The sequence below is a fragment of the Aptenodytes patagonicus genome, chromosome 1, assembly GCF_965638725.1.
Source record: "Aptenodytes patagonicus chromosome 1, bAptPat1.pri.cur, whole genome shotgun sequence".
Lineage (NCBI taxonomy): Eukaryota > Metazoa > Chordata > Aves > Sphenisciformes > Spheniscidae > Aptenodytes > Aptenodytes patagonicus.
Genome location: NC_134949.1, coordinates 14,624,048 through 14,650,754, shown reverse-complemented (window position 1 = coordinate 14,650,754; position 26,707 = coordinate 14,624,048). Strand labels below are relative to the sequence as shown.

The following is a 26,707-nucleotide window of genomic DNA, read 5'->3' as shown; positions in this document are numbered from 1 at the left end:
AATAAGGAGTCCAAGCACTGATGGATGTGCCTGTGTTACCTGGCACGCTGCTTTCAGATAGATTTACAAAGTGCAGGCTATTTTACTATGCTTTATTTTTCTTGCTTATCATTAGCATTATTAATTTTTCAGTGTTCATAGTTCTTGATCTGTGTATCCAAAATGGCCTTGTGCCCAACAGATGATGTTTCAAGGTTTGTAATGTAGATCCTTATACTATGATTTGTTTGATTAAAGCTTTCTGCCAACATTAGATGGGCGTGGGGGCGGTCAGCTTGCTGACACCATGAAACCAGGCTATTGGAGGGCCATTAATCTAATGCGTGGTAAGATTAACTGGTCAGAGAATGTGCTGTACCTTCCGTTTGCTGTATCGGTTTACTTTCCTTGCAATGTACAATATAGAGGCATCTGTTGGGAACAAAAGAGGAAAGATAAAGGCAAAAAAAAGCATAATTTACCTAAGTAGGAGCATGTGCAAACATGTTTATTGTTTATCCTACAAATGGATCCCTTCTCTCTCTTCTATTCTGTCCTAAGCTTTATGTGGTTAAAAATTATATAAATTTATTTATTTGGGTAGATTTCTCATCATAACTTAAGCCATTAATAAATTAGTTCCAAATATTCCTTTTTAAATCTGACCATTTACTGAACGAATAGAAGAACGTTATTATCTGAAAGGGGTAGCAGGCAGATAAATTTGGTGTGCATGCAACTTCCAGTGATGTCCTTTAAAGCAAAGGCATAATAGCAGCTGCTGTGCAGGCGGTGCATGTCGCCAGTGGAATTTATTTTTGACCAACTGTGTACTCTTCAACTCCAAATGCTCTGTCTGTCTTGAACAATTGCAGTGTGTAAAAAGGAAAAGTGGTGGTGGGAATTATAAGTAGGAAGATTATAGGAGTGGGATAGACATAAATACGGTTTTTACTCATGATCAAGGAAGTATTTGAATCTAAATTTTAGGAGCTGAAACATTAGCAAATTCCAGATTTCTATTTTTTATTGTATGAATGACAAAGTACTGTTAATATGGTGTTTTTCAGATGGCTTAGATTTGAAGTAGATATAAATGCAAATTATAGCAGCTTTTGATGGCACAAATGCTTTAAGTTACTTTGCAAATGTATTTTGCAAGTATATTATTTGGCAAGTATGTATTTTTTATTTGCATGAAGTATGAATACAAAAAATAACAGCGTCAACCTGTTTGGAGAAGGCTTTCTTAATTATTTGACAAACAGGTATGCTTCAACCATGGATTTCATTTTTTCTGTTTATTGAAAATTGTCAGAATTTCGAAATGCGAGTAATTTGTAGGTGTTTAGAAACACCAAGTACAGCCTTTCTCAGAATAGGATATAAAACATATTTCATTTTTTTTGTCTTTTCTAAACTGGAGATGCAAGACAGTCAGAAAAACACCTCTTGGCGGTGTTGGGTTTTGGTGGTTTTTTGTTTGTTTTTTCTTTTTTTTTTTTTTTCCCAGTTAGTGCATATTAAAGCATGCTGTGTGTGTTCTGGGCATGCATCATAGGCTACCTAGGAAGATTAATTTTTCTTTCTTACTTCCTAATAGCTGTTTTCAGTATTTTGTAGACTGATACAGCTTTCCATAGTGTTGGCAGCAGCTACAGATGAGCAGAAGTGCATTAAGTCATCTGGTTTGGGTCAGTGTCACTAGAAGATTGTTTCTTGCTGTGTATTAATGAGATCTTTCTTCCGTCAGCTAGCAGGCAGGAGCTTTTGAATAACTTGATATTCTCTGAAAAATATTTCTTCTCAATCATGCTTGAGAAGATAGGTCTAACATCTCATTTGCTCATCGGGAATTCTAAAAGCTTGTCTGTATCTGATTATGTATCTTTTATAAGCTGTTCCAGTGAGTAAGTCCGAACTCACTTAAGACCTGCTTTTGGTCTGGTCAGGTGCATCTCTGTCCATGCCTCCCTAGGGTCCCACAGGTGATACAAAAGATGACAGTGAGAACATAAGTGAGACGCGCTTCAATTTCCCAAGGCATTCTTTCCTCCCCTCTGAAGGGTTGGTTTACCCCTGTGAGGAAGCTCTGTACTAAGTGTGCTCTCTCTTTCATTTTCAGGCCAGAGCCTCAACAGAAAGCTCCCTCTGCACCTCCACCTCCACCCCCGCCCCCACCTCCGCCCCTGCCGGAGCCCACCCCACCAGAGCCAGAGGAGGAGATTTTAGGGTCTGACGATGAGGAGCAAGAGGATCCCGCGGATTACTGTAAAGGTGTGTGCAATTCAGCAGTGTCGATGAGGGTAAACATTGTCATGCAAGTCTTAACTCTGGTTCTTGAGAGGTTTTTAAAGACCTGATCTTTAATTACAGAATTTATTTATACAAGAATTACGAAAAACTGCTCATTTCAGGTCCAGATGCACAGCCGTCTTCAGCTTTACTTTTTCACGTAGCCATAGCTTATTTATACATTTTGCAATAAATACACAAATACTGCATCTCTGTTTTCTTCCTGATGTCCTAGTTATAAGAATAGAGAAGAAACTTTTCTTGATTGATGTTAGTTGTAAGAGAAACAAAAACAGCCAAACCAAAACAAACAACCCCTTCTTCACTCCGAAAAGTTCTAAAATGCCTTGATGCCTTTAACAACGTCAACTACATTTATGTTTTAATCTCTTTTTTCCCCCTTCTTCTCTCACCTGCACCAGCCTGAGATGTTATATGCTGCTTTTTCACGTTGTCTTTCACAGCCCTCAGCATTGTCTGAGGCTCTCTATATCATCGTTTTAGCTCTTGATTTCCTTAATTTTTGTAGTTGCTTATATTCATTTTTTAAATATTGTTAAATGCATAAAAACATGTGACTGCAGTACAACAATGTCAATACTGAAGTTTGTTTTAATGTCACTGCTAAAGTTGCAAGTCTATTCCCATTAGGGTAAAATGTATACTGTACTTACATGAAAAATCATAAATAACAGGTCTATTAACTTTGGGTTATCTGTCATAGTAGATTTCAAGGATATGAATTTACTTTAGGAAACATCAAAGTTCTATCACTTCAGATTAATGTTTTTGGACAGCCAAAAAGCACTGTATGCACATTGACTATATCTGGTATTCTATATTCCTCATATCAAGAAACACTTTCTGTGTCAAATGTGATGATGTCTTCTTAATCAGAAGTTTCTACATAAGCCTGGAGATGTGCTATTTTAAGAATCCCCTCTCCCAGCCTGGAACAAGTTTTCTATTTTCAGATTTAACAATTGAAAGTGACTATTTCATTTTGGTGTAAGAAATTTTATTAATATGTGATATTTCAAATGTTTAAGTGGCTTACAGATACCAATAGTGAAAACCAGACAGTAAACTCAAACTAAATGTTGAAGTCTGCAGCCGGGAAAAGAAAAACATGTCACTAAAGCATGTTTGTATTTTTTTTTAAATTATTTCTGTTATAACACATTTGTTCCTTAAGATAACTCTTTTGGTATCTGTAACATCTTCCATCAGTGAGTAAGGATTTATTGTTTAAACATCTGTTTACTTGTAAACATTTGTATTTCCTTGAGATTAAGCATTTCAAGACCCCCACTTAATTCTTCCCTGAAGTATGGGCTGCATTTAATTTCAAACAATCCATTGTTGTCTGTGTTCCAGTATTTCTTGCAAAATGTCACCATCTGGAGAAGCTAGATCACAAAACAAACAAAAAAAAGGTCTAAGTTTACTGCCTGCTTATAAGTTACCTGTTTAACTAGAGTCTCTGGGACTACAGCGGGTCAGTAGTGATATCTGCATACTTTTAAAATGAACTACATGTTACGCTAAGAATACTGGCAAGTTTCCTGAAAAATTAATGGGAACTTCTGTATGCTTAAAGGTTCTTCTGAATCCTTCTGGTCTTGAAGCTCTGAATTGATGGAAGTATATTGAAGATGGTTCAAGCTTTGGTTCATTTGGATGTCATAATCTTTATTTGTTTCTGTGAGAACAGTGCTTTTGTTGCTCCAGTAGATGATTTACCTATTTTCTGACCATAATTTCCTGTAAGACTGATCAGTACATTTCCTTCTTTTCGTCTACTGGGGTTGAACTAAAAGAGGGGTCACCATGTTGTATAATAATCTGAATCAAATGGCCAGACTGGGATGGTCTGGGGCCATACAGACTTCCTGTTTGTTTATTTTATAGTCAATAAGGGGAACGAATAAGTTACCAGGTAAAGAATTCCAGGGGTGGCTTTTCGATACATTATTTCCATTTTTTTGAGAGGTATTTTATTAGTTTGAATATGTTTTTCTGTTTTGGGTAACCTTACTGTTGTTTACAGAGTGGAAGATAAATATTTGGAAATTATCATTTATTACTGGAGTGTCTCTTTTCTTCCTAATTTTATCTCCAAAATGTCAGTCTCCCAGGATTTTTGAGTGAGGCACAGAGCATACTTCATCTGTTCTCAACCCCAGTCTGAAATTTCATAGGAGGGCAATTTTGATGAGGGAGTATATAAGTAATTTTTGTCATGAATTCAACATTTTACCTGTTAACTCTACTTCCCATTGCCAAGGTATTGTTGTTATTAATTTTATTTTTCTTTATTATTTTTAAGGATATGTTACTATGTGCTGGGCTCACATCTTCACCACATTACATGGTGGTTAGTAAATAGTCATAATAGTATTTTTAATCAGGAAATTGGATTAGTTTGAATTGGCACCTGACATGAAAGGGACAACTAACAGCCATCGGTGTGAAGCAGACTAACCTCTGTTCCCCAGAGGCTTCCTCCAGGGCCTGTTTAAATCTGTGAGATGACTTCTGTTGGTGTCACTGAATTTACATTAAATGCTTTTCCAATCTTTATTTTTTTAAGGAATGGAAATACCAAAAGTCCAACTACATGATTTTTCAAGGGGTACTTAGACAATGAAGCTATTTTTTCTTCTTTTCTGAAAAGCCTTGAAACACTTGGAGACTTCTTTCAAGAGCCTGTCGTGTCATGGATGTAATTGGAATTCTTTGCTTCTCTGATCATCTTCTTTGCCCCCTGGAGATGTCTCCCATTCATCCAGTTCACAAAGGGAATAATTCCCTATACAAACATAGAACTAGCCAGCTACAATTACCAATACATTCAGGAGACGTTTAGGAAGAATGATCTCATTTTTCTGACCCTCTTTCTTGAGTGCATGTAGCTAGTGAGCTAGCTGTGAGAGAGACGTTTTTTCTGTGTGCTGCAGTGAATAGCACAACAAGGTTTTTTTGTTACATTATCAGCAGTGCAACTTACACATTGTATATTTTCAAATACCAATATTGTTTTTCCAAAAGTACATAATTTTTCTCAAACTGCTAATTTGCATAGATGCTTTCTTGTTACTACTATTTAGAAATACTTACTGTATCATGAAGAACTTAACATTCATCATAGGATGACACCAGTTTTTAAAATGCATTTAACTAAGCACGTTGTTACCTGGTTGTCCACAACCTGTAAATGAATATGTTGCTGACATGAATCAGGGAGTAACGTGTACAGAAACGGTAATCGATTATTTCCAAAACTGCTCCTGTTGTGGCTTAGGACAGTAGAAAGTATCTTGTGAAGTATATATTCTCAGAGAATATGCTACCGCTGTTCGTATCTGTAACATATGCTGGTGTATTGCTATAATTAGTTATGACAGTGCTGTAGTGACCAAAATAACATGGCTTTTACATATATAGTATTGTTATTCTTGCAACACGTAGATTTTACTAAAATAACTTCTCAACCCCCAGTTTATTAACTTGACTTCGGTGTCTTTGACTGATTGCCTCTGTAGGGTGTTCTCTCTCCTGGCTGTGATGGGAAGAAACTGTCCCAAGTTTCTAATTATTTTTGACCCATTGAAGCACAAGTATGCCAAAAGCTATCTGCAGAGAGGCAGACTTATAAGGCACTTGTTTACCTAAACTATTCTTAGAAACATATGTTTACCTGTATTTAAATTCTTCATCACTGAGTGTTATGCTGTTAACATGTCAAAAAAGCAAATATTTTGTTTAGTGCAAAAAACTTACTTCTGGACATTGTTTTATATACTTGAAGGCCCACATACATCCTTCGGGCAGTGCAAAAGGCTGCATGAATTGTGGGTGTTTTCATATACATCTGAAGCCATATAAGTATTAAGGAATGATTTAATAGGACTAGATATTTAGGAAAATTGTAAAATGTTCCAGAAATTTTTGTATTGTTGAATTTTAAAATCTGTTTTGCAAACCATAGAGAGGTGTTAAAACTAGGTGTTAAATATTTTTCAGTTTTTATAATTACCTCTGTTTGCAAAAGGAATAATGATTACACAGAGAATAACGTTTCATACTTCTCACTGTTTTCATGCAATGATACATGCAGGACAAAACTCAGAAGAAATGATACTGTGATAGTGAATTATGTGGCAGTGTTTTACATAATTCTTGCTGTCAGGTCAGCAGACCTGATTTGTTTCACAATTGCAAACTTCTAATGGAAAGGTAGAATTGCTGTATGTTCTCTCAGCCTTCCACTCACATCTATCACTTCATCATCCTAGATAGAGTTTTATGGAAAGACTTTACCAAAGAGTAGTAATTTTTTTTTTTGTTTTAAACCAGTCAATAGCTGTCTTAAAATGTGATTATATTTATTCAGATTTTAAAATATTTTCATCAGCTGTTACTGCAAGAATGGCTAAATAGACAATTAAATTAAAATTTAGTTTTGTTTTTAATGTTTCTATCAGTATGGATTTGTATACGTGAGTTTATTCAGCAAAGTTTCTATAATAACGAAGCTGCAATAGTCTTGGGCTTCATATGTGGCTGATACTGTTTCTTTTTGCAAATGAAGTGGACAGCATAATAGTCAACACTTACTCTCAGTAAGTCCGTGCCCGCCCCCCCTTTCCTGGAGTGTAAATCTGGTTGGGTGTTCCAAAAGTGATCTGTTTTTTCTTTGAAGAGTAAGGAGTTCCCACTTGGCAGTGTTGTTCATTCTTCCTGAGGTTACACAATTCAGCAGTGGAAATGAAGCTGTCTTTTTAGGTTGCTAGGTGAGTTGTCCTGGCAGCTTTTCAGGAACAGTTCCTTCCCAGTGATGGAGGGGAGGGTAGGTCTTCCCCCAAGGGGGAGTCCTGGGACTCAGGCCTAGGCTGGGTCCGTATGTCTCAGTCCTCCTGAGACAGCCCTGTCTCAGGCATGTCTCAGCCCTGTACTGCTCCTGAACCAGAGCCTTCTTTTTCCTTTGCTCTTTTTTAACTGAAAATGTTGGTGTCTGTATACATAATGATTTGTGAAATGAAATATTGTGTGTGGTAGTAAGTATACAGGTCTCACGGGTTAAAAATTTAAAGATTGTTCTCATATCTGGGTCTTCATAGATTTGCGCAAAATTTTCATGGAAAAGATGAAACTTCCACACCTTACTGCTAGGCTGGGGGAGCTGAGACTGCGCTCTGTGTGTCTGTCCATGCTACCTATGCACATTAGACTCATTTCTGTGCCCGGTGAACATGCTTGACCCTCTGCGGTGGTATAAACTGGGAGGCATGTGGGCAGGGAGGTGCATGAAGTTAGTGCTGTATAGCTGAGACTTGTGCTGCCCATCTGAAATTGTTGCTGTCATTTGGTTCAGACCGGCCCCTGCCGAGATGAATACTTGGGAGTGCTTCTTCCCTGGTGCTCTGGCCTGAGCTGTTTGAGTCTCTGCCAGCGGTATTACGTGCGGGAGCCTGGCAGCTGCAGCCATGTCAGATGGGTCAGCTTTTAGTTGAGGCTGTGAGCAAACCAGCGAGTGTCTGCTGTCTGCTAAGCTTAAAGTTGTACCTGAACATACAAGTATCAAAGCTGTGTGTGTTTTAGAGTTTCAGTTTAGACATATGAACATCCAAAGCAATACATTATTTAAGCTTTATCATTCTGTTGAATATGTAATCTTTATAGTTCTATTGTACAACTGTGTTAAATTTATTAATCTGCTCTGGAAGCATTTGAGGAAAGTTCACAAATAAACGCTTGAACTTCTGTTAAGGCAAAAGATGTTATTAGCAAGGAAAGGATGTAAATATATCCAGATTTGATGTTGCTGTCTCACAGATAAAAAAGAGATAAGAGAGAAGCCCCTGTTTTAAATCCAAGGAAGTGATAAGTTCACATTGTTGTCTTAACTGGGCACCAGTTCTAACCAGATTTTCAGGGCATTTCAAAACAAATATAGCACCTTAGAGAAAGTAGTCTGAGGTTTTCCTAATTTTAAGTGGAATAGTCAATAACTGAGGATCCTGCCAAAGGACAGTTGGGCGTGACATTGTGAAGGACTGGAAAGAGCCGAAGAGGTGATTCCTTGACAGCTGCCCCGAGTCTGCTGCTGGTGATGTCCTGGAGGGTTGCATGGTGCAGCTTTATTATTTGTTTGCAATTTAGGCAAAATTGTGGATGTTATTATTAGTCTGTTAAGGTCTGAATAACAATAGTCTTGTGTAATCACTGTCTTCCCTGGTTTCACTGGGAGGAAGAATGCCTCTTAAAATACGAAGGAAATAAAAAGCTTAATTATACCTCCTCACACTGCCTAGAAACCTGAGCTCCAGCCTGCTCTGTCCTGTTGGCCTTTCTGCCTAATGGGGCTTTTGAGGACCTGTGTAGTGGTGTAAGTTAGGACTGCAGACTTCAGTAATTAAAAAGCAGTTCAGACAAAGCCCGTAGCTGTCTGCTCTCTCTTCTTCCTCACTGTAAAAACCTCAGACGTGAGAAAAATGCATTGCTGCTATGGGTCAGGAGCCAAGCAGAAGAGCATCAATAAAGTCTGCATTGTTGTTAACATTTTCTCAGGAAGTATTCTATTGCTGCCTTTATTATTAGAAAGCAAATGGGAATTAAAACAATCTCTGTTGAGATTCTGCAATCATCCAAAATATGTTGACTGGAGAAGCTTCAAAAATGATAAAGAAATAATGCAGATCTTTCCTGTACTCTCTGTGAAGTGGAAGATAAGCCTGGGGAAACAGAGAACAGATGGTAATGTTACCACAAATAAAAGCCATAAGAGAGAAGGGTGAATAAACTCTACAGTAGTTACAGGACATGAGTTTTTTCCCTCCAGGCCAAGTAAGGCAGAATTTTTAACATTAGAGTAAAATTTTCTTTAGATTTCCTATTTATAGTAAAGGATAATTTGAAGAGGAAAATTTATACTACAAGAATTACTTGAAAACCTGGGAATTATTGTTTGTTTTCTGAATATTCTTTTTCTACTTGTTTTTTCATGAAAGGAGGCTATCATCCAGTGAAAATTGGTGATCTTTTCAATGGCCGGTATCATGTTATTAGAAAATTAGGATGGGGACACTTCTCTACAGTCTGGCTATGCTGGGATATGCAGTAAGAAAACTATTTATTTCCATTCACTTTTTTCTTAACATGTTACTTTATTTTGTTTGCAATAACTTTTGTTTTACATGCATGATAAAGTTATGTAAATGTTTGCTATCTTTTTATGCAGAAGGATGTATGCAGTCTTATTTTGCTCTTGGTTAAGAGTGTAGTTTATAAAAGCTCTCAGAAATGAGTGTAATTATTTTCTTTGACAAATTAGCTTTGCTCGTTGAATTTGCATGTTGTCTTGAACGTGCGAGAGTAAGCTAATGTTTTTATTTCTGTTGTATCTTTAACAAAAAAATATGATTATACCTTGATTGAATGATAAAATGTGTAACTGAATACCTCTTTTAAAGACATGAGCATCAAGGAGACAAAATATTCAGTAAATCATACTGTTAACAGAGTACTATTAAAAGTTGTTTTTTAGTGTAATTTCAGTGTTTTCTTTCAGAATACATTAGGTTATGAAATATTCTATTTAAAGTTTCCCAACCTTCAAAGTATCTCTATTTTAGCTCAGAGCATGTGTTGAAAATGTTTTTGTTCTTTTCAAGGGGGAAAAGGTTTGTTGCGATGAAAGTTGTAAAAAGTGCCCAGCATTATACAGAGACAGCCTTGGATGAAATAAAGTTGCTCAAATGTGTAAGTATCACTCATGCAATACAGTGCTCAATACCAATAATAATAGTAATAATGAATTTAAAAAATGTAGTGGAATATTGTTTTTAAACTTTTTTATGTACTTTTTTTTTTTTAAATAGCTGGCTTATTATGTGTTACCATGATTTCTAAAGCTCCAAAATACTGTTTAACTTCATGTGGAAAGCTAACTAATTAGTATTTTAAAGTGAATTTTTTCCTAAAATGTCAGTGTTTACATTCTTGGTGTAGGTTCGTGAAAGTGACCCTAATGATCCCAACAAGGATATGGTTGTACAGCTGATTGATGACTTCAAAATTTCTGGAATGAATGGAATTCGTATCCTTTTCAAAACGTGGCATCTTCATTAAAAATTATGTACTGAGATAAGTAAGCATTTAGTTCTGGCTTTTTTCTAGTTAATTGTACTTTAATTTGTAATGTAGAAACACCAAAATAGATGTAGATGCAAAGAGTAGTCCAGTGTGTAATGCACTCACCTGAGTGAAAGTAGCTTAGCTTTTCTAAACACAATGCAAAATAAAAAAAATTCCCATGAATCCTGTCATGGTCTGCTAACTAGAGATAGTTAGTTTACTTAAAAACTGGAGTTTTACTGAAAAGATTTGTAATAACTGAGGCTTACAGGAAATATGTTTTGCTGTAGACTAGTAAAGAGAAAGAAAGTGTCAGTGTCATGAAGGAGCTGGTTCCTATTTTCTTGTGGGAAGTGTGAGGGCATGGAGATTCTTCTCTTGTTTATGCGATCCTCTTTTGGCCAGGTGTTAACCTCTTTTTTGGCAAAGGTTTTAAAACTTTACCTTTGAATGCTTCCTTTAAAAAAAGGGGGGGGGGGGAGTAAAAGGAGGGAGACAAAGTAAAATATGACTGAATATTGTTCTCAGGGAAAACTGTGCATCTATGAATATATTTGATTTTGGAGTTGAGCTAAAGTGAGTTATCTTTGCTAATTATATTAGATATTTTAGCAGCTTATTATATTACTGTGCTTTCATTTACTGTTACAGCTGGTGTTTATGTGTATGCTTGTTGTGTCTTGGAGTCCTAATAACAGACCTCATTGTTCATGGTGTCGTACTACCAGACAAAGAGACAGTTGCTGCTCTAGAGAGCTTATCACTAAGTTGATTTTGGTGATGCGCCTTCAATCTTCAGCAGATCAGGTTAAGATGCTCTTCACCAGCTCTTGTCCTCTAGAAGAGGAATCTAGGAGGTGACTGTTGGTAAATCTAAATGCCCGCTAGAAAGCATCCTTTCAGGGAGAAGTGTGCAAGCAGTTTTCATCCCATCCATATGTCTCTTGACATTAGTTATGAAGCCTTTGGGTTTGTGATAAGTGAGAATGAGAGTGTGGGGACAAGTATTCTCAGTTACAGAATGGGGTCTTAACTGCTTTCCCTTTGTCCCATTTTGGTTTGTTTCCTACTTGCTTCAGTGGTCAGCTAGCATGGTAGAAAGCTGCTTAAATGTAAGTGAAGTTAGTATAGTCTGCTTTTTTCCTAGGTTTTATCATCAAATTAAAATGAATTAAAATAAACCATACAGTTGCCAGTAGTCATTTCAGCCTGAATATAAATGGTTTGTGATCAAGGAAGTTGCTTAACACAGTGAGGCAAAGAACCCTGGTTAGCGTTTCTTGGTGCTGCTGTTGTGCTACAAAAAATAGGGTTTAATTTATGAGCTGAGATGCTTATTAAGAAGTATTTAATAAATATCTCTATTTTCTAACTATGTTCACAAAAAATAATGCGACCAAAGCACTTCAGGTCTTCAGCTGACAGCTGTACAATTGAAGAATAAAGTTATTTTTAGAAATCAGAAATTTTGACTTCCTGTTTTCATTGTAAAACACTAATATGAAATAGGGAATAAGAAAATGTATTCCTAACTATACATAGAAATAATGGTTAGCTGCTTAACAGAGCAGTTTCCCAATCATGTTCTTAAATTATTGCTAAGATTCACATGTATCTATACATCTGTATTAAAGGTGAGACCCATTTCTAAGTGTGAAGAGTAAATTTCGTTAGTGATAATATTTTGAAGGCATATCCAAACTTCTATCTTTTTGAAATACAGCACTTAAGTTGACAAAGCCAAAAGAGACCATGCGCTAGTGAAAAATAAGGGTTCAGATAGCTTTGTGTTAGCAGATTAAAACTGGACAGCTGATACCGATTTATTCTATTTCAGTTTTACCTTCATGTTGAAAACTCTGGCAGTAAAAAAGTTATTTTATGTGGAGCGCAAATGTTCCTGCCTTACTGAGAAGTACATTTTTCAGAAAGGTACAGTAGACAGGATGGGCTGATACTGGACTCAAATTTAAATTACAGCTGCAATTCTGTCAAAGTCCTAGCCACCAGTGAAAATGTGATATAAAGTATCTTATGCTTTGAGTTTTCTTGTGAACAGTTTGTGCATCCTGGGTTGCATTGCTTATTTGAGCAGCAGTTGGTTGCATTGTTTATTTGATCAACTCCTTTTTATCTTCTAGGGAAAAAAATCTTTGGTGCAGGTTCTTTTGGGAGGGAGCAGGTAACTGATTTTAACGTTTTGCTGCTATGTGTTCCCGTTTTAAAAATGCCATATTAGTGCTACGTTAGTGTTAATTGAGTTGAACAGGCTGAGAGAGATACAGTAATTTGAGAGTTTTTCCATGCTCTGCTGTTTCCAGCTTCCTTTGGGCAAGTCACTAAATATCTGTTCCTTGACTGTAAATTAAAACAACATATGCTTCATAGAGGCTTGATTATTGGTTATGGAATACATTTAAAAGTTAAAGCAAGACAGAAGATAGGTGGGTGAATCCTTTGGATGGCTAATACCACAAAATGTCATGGAGCTTCCAAACAGGGAAACTTGTCAAGAACTGTGTAGCACAGAGCTGGGAATGTGGAGAGCCTTTGGCCTCCACTGTGTGTCTGAAAACAGTCATCTTTCTCCTAGGAGCTGTAATAAGTGTTTATATACAGAGGGATTTTAACAATGTGTGTTATGCTCCACTAGACTGATAATTTTTTAACTACTTGTACATTTTAAAAACAATGCAATTATGATTTTTTCAGGAAGTAACAGAATTCCTGAACTTGGGCACTTTGGTGTTTTCAGTAAGTATAGATTATTATGTTTGTTTGCACTGGATATTTATTAGAGCCTTAATAAATGTTTATTTGAGTGTAGCACTTTTTAATAAAAGATTCAGATAATCACATAATGAAACGTTTGGAGAGACAAATGAAAAAATAAAGAAGGATACATTCCCAACATGATCAGACATTATAATAATTCTAAACATTTATCTCCAAATAATATACAGCATTAATTAAATGCCATAGAGCCTAAATGCTGCCAATCTAGAAGCAACTGAGACACATCCAGAAGTGTTCTGTTTTGGTACCAGAGCCTTATTTGATTTGGCTTAACTAGTCTTTAACCCTCATCAGATTTCTAAATGCTCCTGTAATGTGTGTTTGTAGATAGATAGTTACAGGTAGGATTTTAGTCAAGAAAGAACAGTTTTAAGTACTTAAGCCTGTCAGCTGATTAATGTTATATTTGCTCTCACTTTTGCTGCTCTGCTCAATTTCCCCCTTTCAGACATTCCCCAAACTGCTTCGAAGAGTGTTTCATAAGAGGCATGTCTGCTGGGTGGGCTTCAGGTTTATTTTTGCTGGAGGACTTTTTGGACATACACATCTGTCAGGATGTTGGTGCTGTAGGAAGATCCTGGGGCTTGCAAAGCTGGTTTCCTAATAGTTAATGCACAGCTTTTCCCAAACTCTTTGTTGTGGGCAGTCTGGCTTACAGTTAATGTTATTCAGGTCAGGATAGTAAATTAGGCAACAGTCACATTTTTGCGTACCTACTCCAAACACTGAGCCTCCTGTATGTCTTCTCCCATCCCAGTTGCCTCCCCAGTACTGAGCATGCCTTGAGTTTGTCCGAGTCATCCCAGCAAAACGTTGCAATCTTTCTTTCAGGTGGACATAATTTCTCTTTCTTGTGGCCTTCCCTCTCTTTCTCTGCCTCTGCCATTCCTCCTTGTATCTTCCTTCTCGGTGCTGTCCCCTTGCCTCTCAGCTATTCACTTCCCCTACACCCCTTTCTCTTCCGGTTACTGTCAAGGCTTAGCACTTCTGTAAGTGCAAGGAATGGCAGGAATGTGCCCTGGAGAGTCTGCAGCAGCAGTGGTCTGAAGGACTGTGGGCGGGTGTCCTAAATTTCATTTCTGAACACTGCAGTGTCTTGCCTTTCTGAAATACGCGTTGCTGTAGCATTGCAACTTCACTGCGTGGGCTAAGTTAATAAGCCCTGCAGAGCTAATGTGCTCTGCTCATCCTTTTTGATGGCTGTGTGCTTTACTATGACTTCTGTTCATTGGATGCTTGTGTGGTAAAGTAACCAAGACTCTTTTCTCTTCTGAATGGAACAGAGTTTTACAATATTCTGAATAGACTTGATTGATACGATTGGGAAATGACTATTCACTGTCTCCTCTACTGCAAGAATTAAGGAACATGAAGTGAGATGAACAGGTAGCAACAATCAAAATGTTCCAGTTCTTCACAATGTGCTTTGACCAGTCTTGAGACCTTTTAACTTTGGTCTAACTCCAGCATAGGGGATGTAGATTTTAAAACTTCAGTTAGCTTTATGCATATAGGTAGGTACTTGAGAAGAATGTAAATGATAGACTGATAGACAAGGTAAGTCTCATTTTGACACAAGTTAAGACAGTGACTTCTAAGATCATTGCCAAGACTCTAGTTAATAAAACTTAGAGAAGTTAGGTAAGATTTCTCCCCTAACAGTGTAGTTCCCTATGAATGGTCTCTGAGATACAGTCTAATTTCATCCATTGAGATTTGCCTGAAGTATCCCTCATTTAATTCATTTTCTGTTATTTGTATTACATTATTCTTTGCAAGGTTATAGTATTATGTGGTTAAGATTTTAACATTCTTTCTGATTTCCAGGGACATTAAGGTCATTCCCAGCTCACGTCTGAGGGTTAACTCAGTATAGTCAAATTGTGTAATTTCTTGCCAGAATGTTGTGCATGACAAAACTTACAATTAGCTTGAATATCTGAATATTTTCTCAATAGAAGGATAACCTACCCAGGTATATTAAGCATAGAATTTCTAACTTAGGAAGCCCTTGAACCACAAATCACTGGAAGTTCCTACATCTTGTTTTTTCCTAATACTCTTCCCTTGATCATCTACTGTTGGCCTCTGTCGGCGGCCAATAGTAGATGCTGGGTGAAATTAAACTTCTTGGCATTGTGTTTTTTGCATGTTGCTTCTGAGTTCCACATTTTCTTTGTTCCTAAGTTCTTTGGTGATTGCCATTATTCTCTGCAGTTAAAACTGTAGGTGGTAAGAGATCCATTCTCTTACTACTTTAGTCTTTGTTGTCAAGTGATTCTTAATGGAGCCTAATCAAAAAGATGTTTAGTATGGTTCATTTTCTAAAACACTGTTGCTGCAGACTTTGGTGGTTAAAACCTTCTATTCATATTATTTAAAATTTATTAGAAACTAGAGATAATAGGCCAAACCAGTACTTTTAACTGTTTCAAAGAAAACAAAAATGAATTAGTTATTTTTTACAATTATCTATTTCATTGTTCACCCTAATGCTATTGTTAACGTTGAAATAACTGACAAGATTTCCATAATTAAAATGTTTTATTTTAATTTGTTATACATTTGGGCACTGTTCTTGTACGTGTTTATATATAATTGAAGTGTAGTACCAAAGCATATACTATGTTCTGCTCATTTTAGGGGGAACTGTTTTCCCTCTAAATAGGGTGATGATTGCTTTAGCCAGTATGCAAACAAACATTTGTGTCGATCTCATCAACAAGTTCATTTGGAAATTATCCTTAATCAAATCCCAGATGTCTGTATGGTCTTCGAAGTACTTGGACATCATCTCCTAAAATGGATAATCAAGTCCAATTATCAAGGCCTTCCTATCCATTGTGTAAAAAGTATAATTCGACAGGTAAGATTTGTTAATGTTTTAATTAGGTTTTTCCACCATTGTTAACAGTTTGAAGGTTAGAATGATGATATTTCAACTGAACTCTTACTAATGAATATCTAAGATAAGATAATTTTATTGGTAATTTGAGGGGGCGGTTGCAAGAACATCCTTCTGGATAGCCTGCATATCTGCATGCTGTTTTTTTGTTTTTTTTTTTTTTTTTTGTTTTGTTTTTTTTAAATTAAGATTTCCCACTGATAAGGGAGTTTCCTGAGCTGCTTTAGAAAATAAAAAGTTGAAGCAATGAGTCTTTTTCATCTATGTAAGGATATTCATATTCAGTTGGAGTTTTGGTTGACACGTCATGCTTCTTAGTAAGATCTTCTGGAAAATAAAACATCGAAACAGTGGAAATAATATTTTTATTATAAAACTGAACAAAAATTATATCTCTTTGAAAAATAGGTTCTAAAGGAAAAAAACGTTCGTTGAAAAAGGTTGTCTATTTGTATTTAAGTTTTTGTAGAGTCAGAGGGTTAACGATGAAACAGTTCAGAACATTTCACTGGGACATGTTCTTTCAAAATGCGTACTTTTGCTATACTATGAAAATCAAATTGCTGAGGGGTGATCTTAAGGAGAAATAGTGTTTCAGCAAGGAAAAATCATACATATATTATCTGTGACTTTGTATATACAATTAATCTATGTGCAGTTAATACCTACAAATGACGAATGAAATCTTTTGGTGCTTAGGTAACTTGTATTGCCTTTCATCAACATTACCTCTATTTTATTAATAAGCGATCTGTTAGTTACTTTCTTTGTAGTTATTATTGCATGTCAACTGGTGAATATCAACCTATCAGCTCTTTAATCAGAATTAGCTAAATAACCTGATTGATGCGGTTGTTAGTATACAGTTGAAATTTTAGGTCCATTAATTTCTATACAACTAGATGGCTCAGATACTAGAAATAAGGAGCTGTAGTAATGCAGTGCTCCAGCCGAACTGAGCTGCCTGCTAAGAAATGGGAATGTGTGTATTTGTATTATACGTGCATATAAATATCCAGTGTTTTCAGTAAATGTCATTTTTTTGTTTGGAATGTTTTTGCTTTGGTTGCACCGTTGTCCTGGAGTTTGGCCAAAATCTGAGAAATTACGATGTAATTTCTTGATACACTGGGTTTAGCAGCAAAGCCAGGTTTAGGAACTCCCTGCTGCAGTTTACTCTTACACTGCCTGTTTGTAGAAATGGGCTGTAAGCCAGACCACTGAATGGATCCAAGCTGAAAACAACCCCTTTTTGGAAGGAAGGCGAGAACTTCTGAACCCATCTTCACAGCATCTTTGCCAACAGGCTCCTGTAACCTAGCAGAGGAGGACTTTCAGGTGGGATCTTCAGGGATGGTGACCACAACCCAGTGAGAAGTGGGGTCAGCAAGGACAAGGGCCTGAAGGACAGAATTATGGGGGAGGCTCTGCTTTCTCTGATTGTCATGACTGGGGGACCTGACTCAAATGACATATACAAATGCATACAGCATGGGGAACAGAGGGCAGGAATTAGAAATCCATACGCGGTTGCAGAGCTATGACCTCACTGTGAGCGCAAAGGTGTGGTGGTATAGCTCAGATGCCTGGAGAGCAGCAGTAGCCTGATAAAGGCACTTTAGAAAGCATGGCCAGGGAAGAGGAGTTGAGCTTAAATGTTTGAATCTTTGCTGTAGAATGGGTCAGGGTCAGAGCGGAGACCAACAAGGGTGACGTCATGGTATGTACCTGCTACAGGCTGCCAATTTCAGAAGTAGATGAGAAGCACCTTCTTTAGACAACTGAATAAGCTGGTTCTTATGTGGGACTTTTAACCACCTTGATACCTGCTCTGGTGGGGCACGTGCAGGCAAGGAAGTTTCTGGAGTGTGTTGAGGACAATTTCTCAGCATAGGGTGAGCTGTGACTCAGCAAGGAGACAAGTTGGAGGTGGACCTTGCTGGACTGGTTACGAATAAGGAAGAACTAGTTGAAAATGTGAAGATTGATGGCAGGTTTGGCAGGAGGGGTCCTGGTAGACAAGCTGAACATGAGTCAGTGGTGAGCTCCTGTGATGACGAAAGCTAACCATGTAGTAGGCCACTTTAGCAAGAGGGTAGTCAGCAGAATGAGGGCTCTGTTTAGTACTTCAGGACTCTGTACAGTTTTGGGCTCCAAGTGCGAGACATAGGCTTACTGAAGTGAGTCCAGTGAAAGGCCACGAAAAGGATGAGGGAGCTGCAGCATATGATGTATGAGAGGTCTTGGGAGAACTGGTTTGTTTGGTTTTAAGAAGAAAAGACTAATAAAGGGTGAAACAGATAGAGAAAATGGAGCCAGACTTCTCTTGTCGATACCCAGAGATAGGACAAGAAGCAATGTACACAAGTTACAAAAAGAGAAATTCTGGTTACATATTAGGAAGAAATTCTTTGTAGTGAGGGTGGTCGGGCACTGGAACAGGTTGTCCACAGTGTTATGCAGTGTTACGCAGTCTGCATCTTAGGACATAGTCAGAAATGAACTGGATAAAGGCTCTGAGCAGGCTGGTCTGATTTTGAGGTTAGATACAACTTTGAAGCTGGGATGACTTAAACAGGGAAGGTTTGAATCACACAGTCTTCCAACCTAAATTACTCTTTGAATGTAAGCAAAGGTAAAAATTCCAAGTAATTCAAATGCTTGATACCCGAAAAAAAGAGGAACAGGTTAGTCCTGAAAGATTAAAAAGGTTTAATTTTTGTGAGGTTGGAATGAACTGTTTGGACTAATGAGAGTGGCATTGACTGGTAAGACTTCCAGGTTGTTCATCTCATTAAAGATAATACAGATCCTTATTCTTTCTTCTACTCAGACAAAACTTGTGCTACACGTGTTCTAAAAACTTATTTATGAAACTTGAATATGAAACAATTCAATTATTGTACTGGTGTTACTGTACAGCAGACCATTTTGTTTCAGAAAGTACTATAATTCCATGCTACAATTGAAAAGGAATTTTTTATGCTATGATTTGGAAATTTTTTTTTTTTCCAATTTTTGAGTACTTTTGAGCATTGGGACAAAATTAGGTTTATTTTAAAATGCAGCTGAGAGTTGAGTTTCTTAATAAAAAATTTAATTTTGGTTTCAAGCAGGTTTTTTCCCCTGGGGTAGAGTTATATGAACTGTTGTGCAAGAGAAGACCTTGCAGAATTGAAAAAAGGGCTAGTTGCTGCAGTTCCTTTTTTGCAGTGGAGATGATTGGAAGTGTCCATTTATTTAATTCTGGAATCCTTACTTTGGGTTGTAAAATGTATAGCATCAGTCTCTTTTGAGAGGATCATGTTCTGAAACTGATGCTGAAATGAGCATCATGTTGATCAATGAAAATTTTCACTTTTGCTTTGATCTACGATATAGTAAATGATCTGTTTAATGGGTCAATATGATGTGGCTCCTTGAATGAAAAAGAAAGAAAAAGAAGTGAATATTAATTAGAAACTACAAAGTATGAGTTCCTTTATGTGAAACTAACCATGTGACCTTTACAAGGGAAATAATACAGCCTTCTAATTTACATTTTTGATTGTAGTAACAGGATCTGTCATAATTTTTCAGAGTCACAATACATTACCCATTTAATTTTTTTTCCTTTTTCAGTGGACAAATAAATAAAAACTAGGAGTGTTTTCCCTGTTACTCATCATCTCAGAGCACGCTGCAAAGAGTGCCCATGTAGTATAGATTTCCTTACTGGTTTAGTGGTATAATGTTCTTCCAGTTTTTAGGATGAAGCAGTCTGATCCACATTTTAAGACAGCTAAGAACATTCTTTCTAATTATAAAATTCTAGCAGAATGGTCCTTATGGTAACTCATGGAACTGATTGGGATTCTAAAATATATTCTGTATTCTTATTTTTTTTTTTCTCTAAAAAAGACTCTTCAGCCAAATTAAAGACAAAGCTGTCACCCTAACACTGTTACTTTAAAGGGGGAAAGGCTATCTTTTTAAAGTGGGAAATATCAAATCCAGTTTCAGATAAATTCCACTTCTACATATCACAGTGGAACAGATATTTTTTCTTCTCAATGTTTATGGCTTTCAGTGTACTCTGGAATCGTTTTTTTTCTTGTCCTCAGAATTACAGACATTCAATGGTAATTTGTAAGATGGTCTGTAGTATAGTGGGGGAGGGAAGAGACTATTATAATCCATCTTTATGTTGCTGTTAATAATACCTCTTTTAAAATTTGAAGTCACTTAACCACTAACTACTTTCCTGGTATAAACCAATCTTTCTTTAGCGTTTGTTACTTTGAGACATACTGTATGTTCTTTCAGTTGCTTTGGCAAGTAGTCAAGCATATTTTGGATCTGCAGGAAAAAAATCCAGATTATCAAGAACGCAGCAGTTTTTACGTGTATCATTGGCACTGACGCCGAGTCCTGCTCAAGTGAACATTCAGTTTTTATATAGACATATAAAGAAAGGTTTTCAGAACGGTTGCTGTTCTAGCCTAGCTCCAGGGCTGGAGAAAGCAGAGTCGTACACTTGAGGTGTTTCAGGGATACTTTAGTATCCCTTTAGCCTGAGTGTAAATATCGTATGCACGCTGCTGCTCCTCTTCTCTCGAGCTACCTTGTGTTCTGGATGGATGTACCAGTTCTGGTACTAGCTCAGGACTGGGTGGTAGACTAATATCTTTGTATTCTGTTACTGGTATTTTGAACCAACACATTTTGCTTTTAAAGTTCACTCTAGCTAGTTATGTCTTAAAGAGGAGCTTGCCAAGCCACTCTCCATCATTTATCAGCAGTCCTGGTTAACGGGGGAGGTCCCAGACGACTGGAGGCTTGCCAATGTGACGCCCATCTACAAGAAGGGCCGGAAGGAGGATCCGGGGAACTACAGGCCTGTCAGCCTGACCTCGGTGCCGGGGAAGATTCTGGAGCGGTTCATCTTGAGGGTGCTCACAAGGCATGAGCGGGACAACCAGGGGATCAGGCCCAGCCAGCACGGGTTCATGAGAGGCAGGTCCTGCTTGACCAACCTGATCTCCTTCTATGACCAGGTGACCCGCCTAGTGGATGAGGGAAAGGCTGTGGATGTGGTCTACCTGGACTTCAGCAAGGCCTTTGACACTGTCTCCCACAGCATTCTCCTAGAGAAGCTGGCGGCTCACGGCTTAGACAGGTGGACTCTGCGCTGGGTCAAAAACTGGCTGGACAGCCGGGCCCAGAGAGTTGTGGTGAATGGAGTTACATCCAGCTGGTGGCCGGTCACGAGCAGTGTTCCCCAGGGCTCAGTTTTGGGGCCGGTCTTGTTCAATATCTTTATCAATGATCTGGATGAGGGGATTGAGTGCACCCTCAGCAAGTTTGCAGACGACACCAAGTTGGGTGGGAGTGTTGCTCTGCTCGAGGGTAGGAAGGCTCTGCAGAGGGACCTGCACAGGCTGGATCGATGGGCCGAGGCCAACTGTATGAGGTTCAACAAGGCCAAGTGCCGGGTCCTGCACTTCGGCCACAACAACCCCGTGCAGCGCTACAGGCTTGGGGAAGAGTGGCTGGAAAGCTGCCTGGCGGAAAAGGACCTGGGGGTGCTGGTCGACAGCCGGCTGAACATGAGCCGGCAGTGTGCCCAGGCGGCCAAGAAGGCCAATGGCATCCTGGCCTGTATCAGAAATAGTGTGGCCAGCAGGAGTAGGGAAGTGATCGTGCCCCTGTACTCGGCACTGGTGAGGCCGCACCTTGAATGCTGTGTTCAGTTTTGGGCCCCTCACTACAAGAAGGACATTGAGGTGCTGGAGCGTGTCCAGAGAAGGGCAATGAGGCTGGTGAGGGGTCTGGAGAACAAGTCTTATGAGGAGCGGCTGAGGGAACTGGGGTTGTTTAGCCTGGAGAAAAGGAGGCTGAGGGGAGACCTCATTGCTTTCTACAACTCCCTGAAAGGAGGTTGTAGCAAGGTGGGTGTCGGTCTCTTCTCCCAAGTAACAAGCGATAGGACGAGAGGAAATGGCCTCAAGTTGCGCCAGGGGAGGTTTAGATTGGACGTGAGGAAAAATTTCTTTACTGAAAGAGTGGTGAAACATTGGCACAGGCTGCCCAGGGGGGTGGTTGAGTCCCCATCCCTGGACGTATTTAAAAGATGAGTAGATGAGGCACTTAGGGACATGGTTTAGTGGGCATGGTGGTGTTGGGTTGACGGTTGGACTCGATGATCCTTAGAGGTCTTTTCCAACCTTAATGATTCTATGATTGTGTTCTATGATTCTATGAAAGGATCCTGAGAGCAAGGAGCTTGCTAATTTATTTATAAAATGCCTAGAATGGCAGGATGTTCTTGTAGCTGGAGCTCGTGAGTCTGGAGGTCTGTTTCCTGCCATAGAATATTCTATAAAAATTTAAAGAAGTCTTTTAAGTGGGGTCAGCTAGGTTTCTGCTTTTTTTTCGTTCTTGCTGATATTTTTCTACAATATTTATGTACATTATCATAGCAATAGCTTGGTTTATGCTGTTACATTATTCTGTACTTAATAATTGACTTCCACGGTTTATCATACCTAGGTCTTACCTAAAATACTTGTAAAATCACACAAACTATTGTATTTCTGTTCCAGTGAGAATTTGAGAAATTTTTTCATTGTGTAAAAATCGTTTTAATTTTCATCCCAGAATGCATTTTTAAGACTTTGGATATGCAGGTTTGAGATGAGCTAGCAGAATATCACCTGCAGAGAGTATGAAAGACTAGTGGAAAAATACATGTGACAAATACAGGTAGACAAATCCTTATGTGACATCTTGGTCACATTAAAAGCTGAATTACTTTTGGCATTCTGAGGAAAACTATAGTTCGCATTTCATCCCAAGAACACATTTCCCTTTTTGCCTTTTTTTATAATCAATTGTAAGATGTTTATTCACAAACCAGATCAGTTATAGTATGTAGTACTTGCAGTGTTTTATTTCTAATAACTATCTTTTAAACAATGAACCAGTGAGGATCAGCCTTTCTGACTGAGCAGCCAAATTCCTTTTTCAAAGGAAGGTGTATCAAGTTTTTTTTACACATGTGCAGATCAGCTAAAGAGCACTTGGGAAATGGAACTCTGAGAGCAGGTTGCTGTCATCAAGACAATTCATCCAGCCAGTGTCTTACTCATGAAAGTCTCAATAACTGGGTTTATGAGCTAAATAAATTATCCTGTCAGGCCACATATGGACTGCACGCAGTCGGTTGAACATCTCTGTACTAATAATAAATACATTTAGCTTGGTCTGGATAATTAAAATAAATTTTTAAAAAATCCTTTTGTAATTAGGTACTTCAAGGTCTAGATTATCTACACAGCAAGTGCAAGATCATTCATACGGATATAAAGCCAGAAAACATTTTGATGTGCGTGGATGATGCCTATGTTCGTAGAATGGCTGCTGAAGCTACCGAGTGGCAGAAAGCTGGTGCTCCTCCCCCCTCTGGCTCAGCAGGTATGATAGTATATTTCAATGCAATGTAGTAAAGTTCCATCAGTATATTAATGCTAATAATATTTTGTTTAATGAAAATTAACATTTTTAATAATTGCATGTGAAAAATGCATACCTAGTTAATTCTTATTCATGCTCTTGAAACTATCAGGAAAATGCTTTCTTCTCAGTTTTTCACGTTCAAGTTTTCAGGCTCCCCAGATAGAGAAAAAGATTTATTGGTGTAAACTTACTCTTCTCCCACCCCACAAGCTTTAATGGCTGGGTTTTAGCTGCACTGGAGCCTTGCATCTCTAATATTGACAATAATCTTACCTAAATTATGTGTCTAGTTCCATTACAAGTTCATCAGTGTCCTTGTGAAATTATCTGCCTTCTCATCAGTTATAACTTATTCTCAGAATGCAATGAAAAGTCTTAGAGTCCATAGATTTTCACCCTTGAAAATGGAATTTATTGTACCTAACTGAATTTGTGATAAGCCCTTCTCCCTAGCACTGTATATTAAATGTTTTATGTTAAACTTGCCAAGAGTTTAGATAGGAACTGTACATTATGTTTAGCTAGGAGAAACCAAGGTAAAGAAGTTCACAGCAATCAGTAAAGACAAACAAGGAAGAAGTGTGGCTTTTCTAGTGAACTTTAGTACCATGGTTGCTATTTATTTGCCAATCGAGCACATGAGCTACAGGCAGTGGAGAAATAATAATACTTAAATACCTTTGTAATATTGTCAGAAAATATATCATGGGTTAAAATCTCTGAGGTATAATAAAAATACATGCTATATCAGGAACAAATACTGTGGTTAAAATCCATAAATATTTCACAGTATTATATATGTTAAGGTGCAAAATCTTATAAATTGTGAATATATTGTATTGAATTTTATATAATGTGTGATCACATAGCTAAAGGCTGTATGTTATTTGTGTGGGAAGTAACTTGATTTTGTTCATGCAGCTTCATATTGCTTCCTGACATTAAAATAAATATTATTTTAAGGAATATATTGATGGAGTTCTTATCACACTTTGTTCTTAGCAAATTGTAATTAAATCTATGGCTTTCCACACAGGAGCTGAAGATGTGTTTTCTTTACAGCATTTCAACAATAGGTTCTGCATAATTTCCCTTTTTAGAGCAGTGATGGTACTCAAGTTTAAGAATCTTTTTGAAAACCTGGCCCTTTCGGGGGCATACAAGCAGTTTATTCCCTGAACTTAGCAGCAGGAGCTGAACCTATAAAAGAACTCTGAAGTCTCAACTGTCTCCGTTTTTTATTTTGCATTTGTTAATTGCCATATGCCTGTCTGTCTGAAGAAGTTCGTGAGAGGTTCTCCCCTGTTCAGTTCCTCTTTCTCACTTCCACTTTGCCTCTGTCTCCCATATTTGGTTATTTCTATTAGTTTTGATTATTTGGGGATGTGGGGGTTGCTGTGTGGCTTGTATTGCTGTTCTGTGCATTTTCACAGTTAGTATTGTAATCTCATCAGACCTACTCATTGATGGTGTCCTTCTGAGAGATGCTTAGGAAGACGTCCATGCTGGAGATGCTTTTTCTGTGGTGGCGTGCTTTTTGCCATAGGCACTTCTTCATGCCTCTAGTCCTAGCAATCAAACTACCTTGTTTCAGAACAAAGGAAACATGAGTATTTGACTTTTCTGTTGAGTGCAACACAGTAGTAGTCTTTGTTGATATTTCCTGAACTATTTAAAATCTGTCTATACCTGCTCAGTCAGCTGACTACATACATTTAATCTGTGACAACTCTGCAGTCATTTAATGTTTTCTGTCCACTCTTTACTGATTCAGACTTTCCTTTCTGACTTTCATTAACTCTCCACCAACCACAACAGAGTGAACAGAAATTGATGCTAGCTCCTTCCAATTCCAGATGCTCTAATGGAGACATCAAATGATTTCAGGCAGCAGGTACTTGTAAAGTGTAAAAAATCTGGCTAAAAAAAAAATTCGGTGCCTTATATTTAGTTAAGAATATTTTTACATTATTTCGACTACTTTCTGCTTTTATAGAGTTGTTTTTGTGAAAATATATCTTTAAAATTTTATTTTTTTCTTTTTAGTGAGTACAGCTCCACAACAAAAGCCTGTAAGTATTGTTATATAATTCAAATTAACGATCTTATTTTTTGTGTTTCTGTAGGTATTAGTAGCTATTAGACTGTTGGTAGTCTCTATCCTTTTTAAAAGCTTCCTTTGAATAAAGCTTTTATCTTTCAAAGAACACTTTTCTTCTAAGGTCTTACCAGTTTTAAGCACAGTATTTTTCTGATGGAAACTCTCATAGACTCATAATTCTATAGCTATGTCAAAGAAAGTTAAGCATTTCCATTTTCATCTCTCGAGGAATAATCCATTCCATTCAAATGCTGACAAAAAAGGGTGCATGCACTAAATATCATGCATTGCAGATAGCTTAAGGACTTCAAGACCTTAATCATCAAGGCCTTAAAGGAGAGGGTTTTTTATGAGGTTTGAAAGATCTTTTTGCCAGATACATATAGCAAATAACCACTGATAATACAGCTGTTTAGAAATATCTAAGGTCAAACCTGCTTTCTACGTCTGTGTATATAGAATGTATATAATTTCAATGAGCATACAACATGGATGAAAATTAATAGGATTGTCAAATTAACTTTTTTTGACTGTCCCATATAGCTTGTTTTGAAGATAACAGGCTTTACAGATAAACCTTTGAGAAAATAATATTTCCCTTTGTACCTTGTACTTTATTTTTGAATTATATGAGGATTTCTTACTGTGGTATTGAAACAATGAATGAAAACTGGACAGATCTCATTTATCGAATAGTAAAAATAGAAGTCAGAATTTAGTTAAAATATAATAAAGTGTTTCAATCCTAGCTCAGATGTGTTAATTTTTCTTTTCCTTGTTATTGTACCTGAGTTTTTCAGTCCTTATGTTATATAAAATGTGAAACTTTTCATAATGGCCATCTGTTGTTTGTGATTCATATGTTTTGGGCCAGAAGTGAATAATAAAAATGCTTTCCTTTCACAGGGAAATAGCTGAACAACACAGGATTTATTTAAAATTCTTTACCGTTTTCAATCTCTTTGGCTTTCTCATATCATTTTCCTCAGTATACT

General features: G+C 37.5%; 1 protein-coding gene across 5 annotated transcripts in view; it reads left to right on the top strand.

The window, feature by feature from the left end:
• Window positions 1-26,707, top strand: part of SRPK2 (SRSF protein kinase 2) — a 161,368-nt gene that overhangs the window by 106,679 nt on the left and 27,982 nt on the right. For all 5 annotated transcript variants that reach the window (XM_076328415.1, XM_076328404.1, XM_076328373.1 and 2 more), the window contains exons 3-9: window positions 2,105-2,256; window positions 9,288-9,396; window positions 9,951-10,038; window positions 10,288-10,375; window positions 15,969-16,075; window positions 23,404-23,569; window positions 25,658-25,683. In XM_076328415.1, the coding sequence (XP_076184530.1) occupies window positions 2,105-2,256; window positions 9,288-9,396; window positions 9,951-10,038; window positions 10,288-10,375; window positions 15,969-16,075; window positions 23,404-23,569; window positions 25,658-25,683 (736 nt within the window). The remainder of the gene's footprint in view (window positions 1-2,104; window positions 2,257-9,287; window positions 9,397-9,950; window positions 10,039-10,287; window positions 10,376-15,968; window positions 16,076-23,403; window positions 23,570-25,657; window positions 25,684-26,707) is intronic.